Raw genomic sequence first — 12,364 nt, 5'->3', positions numbered from 1 at the left:
ACAGTATTTCCTGACCTCAGTCTGTTGAAAGTTGATTTTGTGGTTTTTTGTGGCACACAAAATGGTGCTCCAAATAAAGCAGAAATCACAGAGGTTTATAGGTAAAAAGAGGTGTCACTGAGTAATTCACATTTTGGAAATATGTAAGTTAGGAAGTAGTTTTGGGCTGAAAGATAACAAAGGAAAATTGACAGATTTTGAATTGATATATTAGCAACTGACCATAGAAAGAGCATTAATCTAGATACTTCATAGTCTCTCAGCAACAGCCCTGAAAAATAATAAATTATGTGATTGAGAGGGAGCAGTAAGGCTGTGTCATAGGCTAATTGCCAGGCTATGAAAGGAATTGTTATATTCACCGAAGTGTTGTTTTTTCTTTCTGGATTCTCCTTATGGAAACATTCAGTAATTCAAAAAACAAGTTTGTCTGAAGCTAATTATGTTCTTAAATATTTCCTAATAGCTAATTCTTGTCTTTTCAGCTTATAATGATGTGCTTTGAATCAGGAACTGGAGCCTAAGAGTCAAGTATATTCTGTAAATCACAAATGAGATAGTATGTTACAGTTCCAGATTTTTGGACAGAATTCTTTTGGGCTTAGAATTACTGCAGATCTGTATCTTTTAACATGTGACTTCTTCTCTAAATGTATTATGAGTAGATTAGATTTGTTCCTGAGCATCTGAGAGTGGAACAGGCCAAACTTCTTCCTCAGCTAATATCCTATGAGACCAAAGACTCACACAGCCAGCATCTTCCATCCAGCGGCAGTCAGTTGTAGATGGCTAGGGAAAAAAAACAGAGCAAACATCCAGCAATACCTTGCCAGCATGCCCTGAAGGCTTCCTTCCAGCAGTCAACAGTTTAGCAATTTCTTCAGTGAAAGGTGTTGTCTTTGTGGTAAATAACTGGTGGTGGAATTTTTTCCCACAGGTTTGTGTAGCTGCTTTTTGTATCTATATGGCCTTTGTATAGTGAATTTCGGAGTTTGACTGCTATTTGTGGGTAAAAATACATATCTCCTTTTATTTGTTTTGAATGCAATCTCTCATTCCTGGTGCTTTCTCATTCTTGTGTTTGTTCTAAGAAATCATGAATAATCTTTTTTTAAAATTATTACTGTTCTTACCTGTGCCACTTACTATTTTGATGGCTGTATATCATATTCCCCTGCAATTGTCTCTTCTACAGGTCAAGGGGTTTTATGGTATTTAGTCCCAGGATTGCTGTTTTGTGAATTTTTTTTTTGTCACGTTTACCCAAGGATGTTGAATCTAGCTACTGCGTGATCATTAATGTAAGAGTGCTTTTTGGATAGTAATATCCTGATCCAGGCATTGCACGCTGCTGGGAACCAAAAGAATAGAAGCTTCTGTTTTTTATGACTCTATGAAGCAGTTACGTATTCTTTAGAAAAAATTTACCTACAGTAATGTCTTGCAACATGACGTATGCCTCGTTGCATGAAGGAAATGGACGTCTTCCATCATTATTGTGTTTTCTGTCCTTGCAGCTTGTCTCATCTGGTACAGGGTACCGCAGTCACCATTCCGGTCAGGGGGATGTGCTGTCATCTGCTATTGGGCATTTCAGTCCATAGCAATTCTGTTACGTGTTGATACAGTTCATTTTAGTTACTTGATTTGACGGGATCTGTGAAAGGGGAAGCAGGAGTGACCGTTTCCATGGGACAAGGCTGCTACTGCTGGGGCTAGGTCATCGTGCTGAATGGTTCCACCTACCTACTTTTGGCTGCTGCGGCTGCTGAGGGTGAACCACGCTGCAGCTAATTTTGGGAGTGGAAATCTGGGCATTGGGCTAGGAAGAACAAGCCAAACTGGGCATCAGATTAAAGAATGGTGTCTAGGAAAGCTTATGTTCAGGTTTTCCATGTATCTTTGATAGAGGAATGCACATACTGCCATGCCACTGATGCTTCAGTGTTTTTTGTGAAATGAGTGTCTTTTAGTACTGGTGTAGGGGTTGGGTTTTATGTATCTCACAATCCTGTGAGATAATCTCTCTGACTGAGGGTTCTAGAAATCTCCTCCTGCATTCTGCAAGTAGCTTACTGGATTATGCAAAGGCACTTTTGCTGATAAAAACGGAAGATCTTTTTCCATGAAGAATGTGGAGACTGGTTTCCTTTGGGAAGGCAGCAGATTAGGGGGAAGCAATGAGAATGGAATACAGTAATGCAGGTGAAAATTAGAATCAGTGCTGAGACCTTATGGTGATGAAAAATATCAGTGGCTGGTGATCTTAAAGACAATAAAAAGAAAAAAAAAATTAAAAAGCAGAGAAAATCCTACCAACAGCAGCATATGTTCTATGTATTTAGTATCTGGAAAAGGCAGAAGAATTGCCACTATTGGTGTAGAAAATGTGGAAGAATGCAATGCATGTGTTCTTTTGTATTTGGGAAGAAATAAGATAGTATTTTTGTAATTTTTAGTGATAGGAAAACTCCAGTTGATACTGATGATCTGATTCTCTGTTTCTTAGATATGTTAATATCCTTGTATCTGTCTGTAAGTGTATAATAAAATTTGTTTACATTTTACATTCTCTTTCCCTCCTAGTTTTATCTATAGGAATGTTTTTTCTAGTTTCTAGTAACTATTCACATTTTTGTGATTAAATGTGTTCTTCCCTTCTTTCCTGATTCTTTTCAGTTTTGGAAAATTGTTCCACTTAAAATTCAACTATGTTTATTACTAATTGTAACTGTAATCTATTTGTCCATAAGAAATGAAATATGTTGATTACTTTCCTAAAAGGTGTTATCAGGGTTTAATGCAGTGATCAACTTTGTGCTGTAAAATGTAACTAAATATAGGCTACCTAGGTGGATTGCGATTAAGTTTTTAAAGTGTTAGATATATTTTACAACTTTTTTGTGGTACTTTGTTTTAAAAGATGAAGGAAAAGAGCTATCATTTTTCTTCTGCTCGATAAATAGTTGATTACTAAATTAGACAACAGGGTTATTGCCATACTGTACTTGTAGCTGTAAATGTATTGCACATGTAATTTGTTGCTTGTAAGTATTTTTTGCAAGGACAAAGCCTATGATCAATATATAGAAACTCGGGAGTTACAGATTTTGTTTTATTGCTACAAAATACAAGATGAAAGTATCTGGCAGATTTAGCTCTCATACTTGATTTGATCAAGTAATAAAATTTTCCCATCCAGAAGCCCTTCCTTGGAGTTCTTTGATACTTCTTTTTGTATTAGGCCACAGTCAAAATTTGAGTGCCGCTGACTGCCTTTTAAACAGTGGTTGTTTATATGAGAAAGTATGTTCACCTAGCACTTATAAAGTCAAACATATATTTTTATTAAGAATATTTCCAATAATTTTTAAATTACTATAATAAACTATTCGAATGTGGCCTTTTTCTGACCACATACATATGTAAAGCTTTTTTTGTATCTGCTGGAGCAGTTTTGCAGGAAGAAACTAGTAGTATTCTATGTCCCCACAAGTTTCAAGAAAGGAAGTGCTGACATATATTATTAACTACAATGACACAATGCTGGAGTTGCTTTTTTGCTGACTGTGGGCATGTAATTATTTTAGTTTTGAAACACTGTTCATTGTTTTAAGAATTATGTATGAAATGATAGTTTCGTATGAAAGGATAATTTCATATGAAAGGGTATTAAAGTGAGAGTTTACAGGGAAGTAGTCTCCTAATCTGCACATACAGAGGACTGGTAAAGAAAAAAAATGCTTAACCAACTCTTCCTGCAATCGATTTGCTAACTACTTAATACACTTTAAGGACCTGGTAGCTTGCAATGTTTTATTCATGTTGTAATAGAGTTCTCTATTATTAAGTTTAAATATTTTTAATTAAGAAAGAAGTACAGCCCGCTGGGTAATATTGCAAACATGTAGATAGCTGGTAATTAAAGTTTTCCACACGTATAACTACATTCAAACAATTCTGAATAAATCATTTGAACCTAGAAGAATGCAAATGTCATATATGAAAAAAAAATCCTTTAAACAATAGGTTTTGTCAATCTAGCAGAAGTTTTAAGCGCTTAATAAAAATAGTTTATCATAAGGGGAGGATATGCAAAAAGACAAGATAAGGTTTTAACTACTAAATGAAATATTAATTTTAGACAAATTTAAGGGTATTGCAAAATTACTTCTTACATCAAAAATTTCTCCTGAATTACAAAGTGAACTTAATTTCAAATTCAATTTTCAAATTCTCTCTCTGAAAATTGACTAAGACAATATAAAATTTACGAAGAAGCTTTTTTGTAGTAGTCATCTGAAACTACAGAAAAAAAAGTCCAAACTATTTCTCCTTTATTACAAGGAATTTATTGTACATGGTGTTTAACACAGAAAATTGTCATGACATCTATTTTCCTTTCTGAATATGGTATTTCTAGAATGAGACCATTACAAGAAAACAGACTGACAATTTGAAATAAGCTGGGAAAAAACAACAAATAATGTTTTGAATTGTTTTGTAAAAATTGAAAAAATCTATGCATCTTTCTTCATAGATGTAAAGGAAAAGACAAGCAGGTTTGGGCAATGTTTTGCCTTTATTAAAAAAAGAATGAGAAAAATATTCTTTCAATGCTTAGTGCTTTTATTCTGCACAGCACTAGTTCATGCTGTCATTTTAATGACTACATGCCAATTTCTTCTTATATGAGGTAAGAAAGATAAGCTGAAGCTTCTCTTATTATAATCAAATAAATGCAGAAGGCCTCTATATAGGAAAATTAACAGGAAATCAGCATCTTCAGTAAGATCAATAAAAGTTATAGCAGCTGTAGAATAGTAATACATCAGAGCACAGCAGACATTCCAGACATAACATAGCAAGCTTCATATGAAGTGAACGAATAACTAATAGTCACTGAGCTAATAACGTCCATTCAGTAAGGGTCTAGAGAAAACACCATGTATTATTTTAGGATTAAAAATGGTAGTAATAATCATACTATTCAGGAATGAAGCTTGGGCCTCAAAAGCCAGGGGAAATAAAGGGGTGGCAGCTGTGCTGACTGCTTCTGTCATCTTCTTATACCTTGTACAAAATGGCAGACTACGTTTATCTGAGCCAAAAAGTAGCCTCTGAGTGCTTGAGGTGATTCCGTAAGAAAAATCTTTGCAAAGACATTTGTCCTAAGAATTTGAAATACATAGTAAAAAATCAAAAATGTTTGCAATAGGCTTTAGAATTGTCTTTTTCACAAAGATTTGCATACTTGCACATGCAGATGTTTCCATGTGAGCGCCCTTCAGTCATAAATCCTGTTTTAGGTGATATATTTACCTGCTGGTTGTCAGCTTGCAGGCACACTTCTCATCTAAGGTGTTTTACTTTGTTATTTCAGTGCTAATTTTCTTTTTGACCAATTATTTTCAATAAATGACTTGTAAGTCATTTACTAATAATCATTATGGTAGTCAAAATGAAATGTCAAAAATATGTGATAGAGTTGCTACTCCCAAAAACTTAATGTCGGGCAACAATCTTCACTGAATTCTGCTTCATTCCTTAACTAGAATTAAAATATGAACTATTATTTTACATATTATTGAGATAATAACTGTTGATTTCTTTTATAGCACCTACAAGGAAATAAAATACGCTACACGGTTTTATTCTAAAATTATTTTTGCAAATATGCAGTAAAATATTCTAGAGCTTCAGGTAAAATCAAGGTTCTGTTCATTTCATGATGCCATTACATGTATTATTAAAAAGGAACAGTTTCTCCATCTGCCCTTGATTGAAAATTCCCTTCCAGTGTGCATTGTATTGCACAACTTGTACTTGGGAGTTCAGCACTGTGAGTGAATCTGTGAGTATATCCCCAGTTAAACTTCTGCAGGGGAAATAAGTAACAGTATTCTTCATTATCTGGCTTTGCTCTGACCCCAAGGACAAAAAAAGCTGGCAGAAAAGGGGATCAGATGGACAACAATGTTTTTCTGATTCCCAGAAAATACAGTTTTATTAAGGTATATGGAAATTCCTAAAAGAGAAAAAAGTGCTGTGTGTCACTGAAAATAACCTCCCTTCGCAGCAGTGTTGTCATATAGTCTTTCTAGTGAAAGTGAGCACTTTTCATGTGAAATACTAAGCTTTATACATGAAAATATAGGATATATACATATCTTTTTGCATAATTTCCTTAAATTAAATCAAGAAATGAATGTCCAATGTATAACATCTTTTGTGGGCTGTATCTGTCATACCTCTGTGGAACTGAATAATTTAACCTATATAATATTTTATTAATCACTCACATATATATTCATGAGTGTTTTTAAAAGCAAAGGTCTTGTTTGTGTGGTGTCATAACCTGAATGTATTGAACATTGCTGTAGTATTTCTTCTACTAAGATAAAGCTGCAGTTCAAGTTTTCCTGTGTCTCAGGTGTCACCAATTCTCTATTATACTCCACATAGAAGACTTAGATATGTGTCTTGTATACGTAGCAGGAAAGCAGAGGAGGTTGTAGTAGTAATTTCAGTGTGTAATATTTAAGTGTGTCTTCTGGTGGTAGGGTAACTTTTGTACCCCCAAAAGACACACTGATACTTTACACGCTGGTTTTCATAGCAGGAAAAGCTAGCAATGATCATAGCACTAGTAGTGCTGACTTGTGTGCGTTCCTGAGGTCGTCTTCAGTTACCCTGTACCTCCCCCACCTCCTCACAGACTGTGAGATTGCCCCCTCTGCCAGGAACATGACAAACTCCTGGTCTAAAAGTCCCGTTCTCTTTATTAGAATCAAAGTACTGTCCCTCTTTGGGATACTGTTACGTAGTGTCTTGCAGCCCACTAGCCATATTCTGGTGATCTAAATCCCCTGAAGTCCTGGTCACTACTTGGATTCACTTTTCAAGCAGAAATACTTTGTACTTTCATTCAGAACCAAAACTAGAGGTCTCAAATATTAGACCTGTTCCTTTGTGAAACAGCAATCTGTGTGGACCCTTTAAAAAAGGGAAAGTTTTCCCCAAATAACGAGTTCTTTAAACAAAGGTGATGCTACAACTGGTCGGGTGATGTGTGAGACATAAGTACAAATTGCAAAATAGTTAATACCTGGTTTTAGCTTTTGGCTAAAAAGTTTGATATAACAGAGTTACATTAAAAGTTCAACCAATGAGTATAAAGAAAAATTAAGATACAGTGATGTTTATTTTAAAATGTATACATGAGCAAGTTACCAAAATAACTTTTCAAATTTAGTGCTGACAGGTGTAGCTTTCCAGAGAAATTTTATACTGTGCTTGACAAATAACTGTTATGTTGATGGCATTTATGATACTATGATAACTGTGTGATTTGGTTTATTTCAAGATTTGCATTTAATGCTTAAGCAATTTGAGCTGCTGGATTTTTGAACTCCTGAAAACCTACTTTTATCTTCTGTTTTTAATTGTAGTGGAACAGCAACTTCACCAAACACCCTGGATCCAAACTGCAGTCCATAACAGTGTTTGTGTTCTTCTTCCTTCCTGTAATTATGTGTAAATATGCTTGATCTTCATAGCTGAACAGAAATCTGTTAGCCAATCTTTTCTAGTAAATATTTTATTTCTCTTTTAGTATTGTAGCTTCTTGAAGATTCCCCAAAAGATTCTCAAAGGTATCATCTGTTTCATTCATATGTTCTGTTCCATGATCCTGTCTATATTGTTGACTTTCCCATTTTATTTCACAGGAGTATGACTGGAAAAACTACCAGGCAGATAGACTGAGTTCATCTGAACTACAGATGCTGGCTAGCATGAAGAGACAACAAAATGAAGAATTAAGGGGTACTGAGATCTCACATGGGCTGAGTGCATCACAGCTAGACAACTGCAATGTTAGCATAAGTACAAGCAGTGATGATACAACAACCTGGAACTCTTGTTTCCCACCAGTAAGTCTAAACTCACGGTATTTTCTCTTTATAGTTTCTATCAATTCTGAGACTTAGAGGTCTTGAATATTAAAATTTCTTTGAGTACCTTAGAAATTTAAGGTATCATTATCAAATGTTTTTTAAAACTTATCAGGTAAAACACACAACCAAAACCCATGCACTTTCAGCAGGTTCTGCAGTACCATGATGGACAAAGAGCAAATCTATTATATATATTCCTTCCTCGAATCCTGAATAATCATGTAGGCTGTACAGCTTGTCACAATAGTGGCTGACAACCTGTAGGTGTATGATATAGTGCTTAAAAATAGTTCCAAAATGAATGAAACCCAGATACACCAGTCAGCAACTGCATTACAGTGCAAGTAATGGAAAATAATTGCTTCTTACAGTGATAAAGTCTCATTACTGAAAAGCTAACTGTTTAAAGGACTGTAGTAGGAGAACAGCAGCAAAGAGCTGCAGTAGTTCTGAGCACTTGGTATGGGATCCTTCTGTATTTTACACCTTGTATCATTATTTGTCCTGGTACAAAGTAGTACAAAATCACACTCCGCTGCACTATGTGACAGAGTACTGTTATAAGAAGCAGAGGAGTATTTGTTACAGTCCACTGAAGAGTATTGAATGTATGAAATCACAGAATAACATTTCAGCAACTATATAAAGGTACTTGCAGGAGCTGCTGTAAAACTAAATAACCTCATACTCCATTTATATCTTGGCAACATAGTTCTTATTTTATTATAGGTGAAACAATCATAAACAATGAATGTGGCTTAAGTAAAGCACACAACACAACTCTCAGAGACAGATCCAACGTTAGAAGAGTAAACACTGCCGTGTTGCCCCAATATAAACTATTGAAGAGTAAATGCTCTGACATGTTAGGTGCATATTACCTCCAGGGATCTATAGGGCCCAAATAGAGGCCTGCAGTATCAGTCTTACATGGTGAATGGTCAACACAGCGTTGGAATTTTGTGGTACACTGGTAAATGAAGGTTTCAAATAAGAGGAGATGTATCAATGAGTGGGTAATTTTACAAATAAGAACTTTGTCTACAGAGTAAGATTTTGCAGGATATCAGAGAAACATTAGTTGGTTTTAACCACTTGAGGTATGTCAACATTACACATTTAGTTGATTTCATCATATTTCCAATGTGTTTTCTCAGTACTCATAAATAGACTCAAACATGGTGTAAATCTGCAAGACTGGACAAATGGAACTCAATTAAATAAAAAGAATAGCAGTCTCATTAATTTTTTGAGTAGTTTAATTATAAGGAAATTAATAAGAATATTTAGACATGTCAGATTTGGTTAATACAAATTACATGACTAAACCAAAATGAACTTTTAAAGTGAAATGTACTGCTCCAGTATTCAGTGAAGCACAGTGTGATTGAAAAGGCAGTTCTTTGATCTTACTGCCTTGATCAGCTTCTCTAGCTTCAGACTAATAGCATCAGTCTAAAAAAGTGTTCAGATATAATAGGTTAGTCATTTAAATTGTAATTTAATATAGCTGTAGTTTTTCATAATAGTCCTATGTGGCCATCTTTCTCTACATAAATCAAGTGTAAAAGGTAACATATTTGTCTTTGAGAGAGAAGTTTTTCAAATTTCATTCACTTGCCTGAAGTGTTGGTGTATCTTTCACATACAGCCTTGTCAGGTTTCTCTTCTGCATTTTGCAAGGTGGGCATTGAGTTCTTAAGATATAATGGCAAGACCCTCATTTCCAGGAAGAGATAATTTAGAAAGTAAACCTAATCTTTCTCAGATAAGGACTAACCACTTAGTACCTCACTACAACAAAGACTGCTGAAATTCAGCTTCCGCGGTCTTCCCTACCCATATGCCTCTGGCTTTACACAGTACAGGGTTGGTTAGTCCACGGTATCTATTGATTCACTTCATATTTTCCTTTCTGAGATAGCTGCCACGGCACCAGCTATTCATAGATGTGGTACAAGTTTTTGGAGTATGGACTCATGTGTTTAACACTGCATCATGCAATTCTGGTCCGATACTTGGAAAAATGCAGAGTATTCATGTGAAGGTGATAATTCATTTTCTAGATCTTTAGTATCTGAGAAGGTTATAAACAACATTTATTAGGGAGGGTGATTAAATAATGACCAAGTTGTTTTAACACAGAAGCTTTTAAAAGAGTAATTTTGGGCATTTTTGATATGCTGGTGTTAAATTTTAATGTATTTTGATATGCTTACAACATTTCAGAAGACTCTGAGAACAGTGATGCCATGCCAGTATTCAAATGGGTAGCTGAAAGGAAAAAGTTAAAGTAGGCCAGTTAGTCTGATATCATTGTCAAAACAGTGAAAAATCTGGTGTGCGATTCAATTAACAGAGATTTAAAGAGTGGTTAATATGGTTAATGATAGTCAAGATTGTTTTACAGAAAATATGTCCTGTTCAAAAAATCTAATTTTATTGATAAAGTCACAGTTGATAAGGGAACTGCTTAGGTGTAGCATGCTAAGACTATTGTACATACTTGTTTAAAAATGAGCAGCATACAAGATTGATAAAGCACACCTTGAATGAATTTAGAACTGGTCAACTGACAAATACCAAAAGCAGTCAGCAGGGAATTATCTGTGAGTAAAGTATGTTCAGAGGGACCCACTTCATGGTTCATTCAGTTCTAGAGCTGATGTTGTTCAGTGCTTTTTATCGGTGATCTAGTTTAATAGCCGGTGATATGCATATGATCATGAGTTGATTTAATTCTCCTCTCTGGCTTTCAGATCTATAAATCTGTCAGATAATTTCATGTTGTTGTTTTCAGTGAATCCCCACACACAGCATTCACATGTGCAGTAAATGTGTTACTGTATGCATAGGTGGTCTACATAACTGAGAGATCAAAACAGAGCTTAATTGGAGTGATTAGAACATGTTCAAAGGTTGCTCCTCCAGGATTCCAGTCTTCTGCCATTCATGGTCTTGCTCTAAAGACCTAAGATCATAGAATAGTTTGGATTGGAAGGCATCTTTAAAGGGTCATCTAGTCTAGCCCTCCTGCAGTGAGCAGGGACACATTCCACTAGATCAGGTTTCTCAGAGCCCCATCCAACCTAACTCTGAATGTTTCCAGGGAGAGGGCATCTACCACCTCTCTGGACAACCTGTGCCAGTGTTTCACCACCCTCATTGTAGAAAATTTCTTCCTTCCATGTAGTCTTAAGTCTACCCTATTTTAGCTTAAAACCATTACCCCTTGTTCTGTCACAACAGGCCCTGCTAAAAACTTTGTCCCCATCTTTCTTACAGGCCCACTTTAAGTACTGGAAGGCCCCTATAGGGTCTCCCCAGAACCTTCTCTTCTCCAGGCTGAACAACCCCAACTCTCTCAGACTTTCTTCATAGGAGAGGTGTTCCATCCCTATAATCATTTCTGTGGCCTCCTCTGGACTCACTCGAGCATGTCCGTGTCCTTCTGATTTTGGTGCCCCCAGAGCTGGACACAGCACTGCAGGGGGGTCTCACGAGAGCAGAGCAGAGGGGGACAATCCCCTCCCTCGACCTGCTGGCTACACTGCTCTGGATGCAGCCCAGGATGCAATTGGCTTTCTGGCTCATGTCCAGCTTTTCATCTACCAGTACCCCAAATCCTTTTCCTCAGGGCTGCTCTCAATCCCTTAATCTCCCGGCCTGAGTAAAGTCATCATTTCTTCAACTTCCAGTTATTACCAAGAAGTGTTCCTTATATGTATATGTATTCTTTATATATATTATGTAAAAATATGTGTAGAATAAAAGCAAATTTGTTTTTCTGTCACTGTTCTTTAGTACCACCGTTTGAGTCAAGAGAATTTGCAAATGATCAATCCTTCCAAAATCAGATGTACAAACTGCAGAAAAGTTTATATATATCTGTAGCCATCTTCCAGTTGCATAGGCAAACGATTTTAGCAGTGCAGTATATAAAAAAGACACAGAAATAATCCTCGTATTGTAGTTTGAGAAATTAAGGACAGCTTGAAATTCTTGTCATGATTAAACTTTCATGCTTACATGTGTTGCCAGGTTGTATTTTTCTGATTATTTAAATCAGTAGTATCTATTGCTTTCTCTTATGTTCTTCAAAGATAAGTAAGGAGTATTTTTATACCAAATTTTCGTTCATTTTATACATTTTTGTCCCTTAGTGGAATCTATGGCAACAGCACCACCAGAAGGCAGCTTTTTGTGTATCTTTCATTTTGAAATACCTATGATGTTTTACAAGGCAGGGCAGGATATAATCATGTTAGATAGTGAACTTATGTATTGAAGTAATCTTTTATATATAAAACAGATTTTTAGTGAGTTTATTTTTTTCAATACTTGCCCTTGTTAGTCTGATTTCCAGATTCATTGAAATTCTCATGTTACTGACTAGCGAACCTAAG

At 35.7% G+C, this 12,364-nt stretch overlaps 1 protein-coding gene across 3 annotated transcripts in view; it reads left to right on the top strand.

The window, feature by feature from the left end:
* Window positions 1–12,364, top strand: part of CFAP20DC (CFAP20 domain containing) — an 84,561-nt gene that overhangs the window by 49,653 nt on the left and 22,544 nt on the right. For all 3 annotated transcript variants that reach the window (XM_074835861.1, XM_074835862.1, XM_074835860.1), the window contains one exon: window positions 7,731–7,934. In XM_074835861.1, coding sequence (XP_074691962.1) covers window positions 7,731–7,934 — 204 coding nt within the window. The remainder of the gene's footprint in view (window positions 1–7,730; window positions 7,935–12,364) is intronic.

Source organism: Strix aluco, chromosome 11, assembly GCF_031877795.1.
Source record: "Strix aluco isolate bStrAlu1 chromosome 11, bStrAlu1.hap1, whole genome shotgun sequence".
NCBI classification, from domain to species: Eukaryota; Metazoa; Chordata; class Aves; order Strigiformes; family Strigidae; genus Strix; species Strix aluco.
This window is presented reverse-complemented; position numbering and strand designations above follow the sequence as displayed.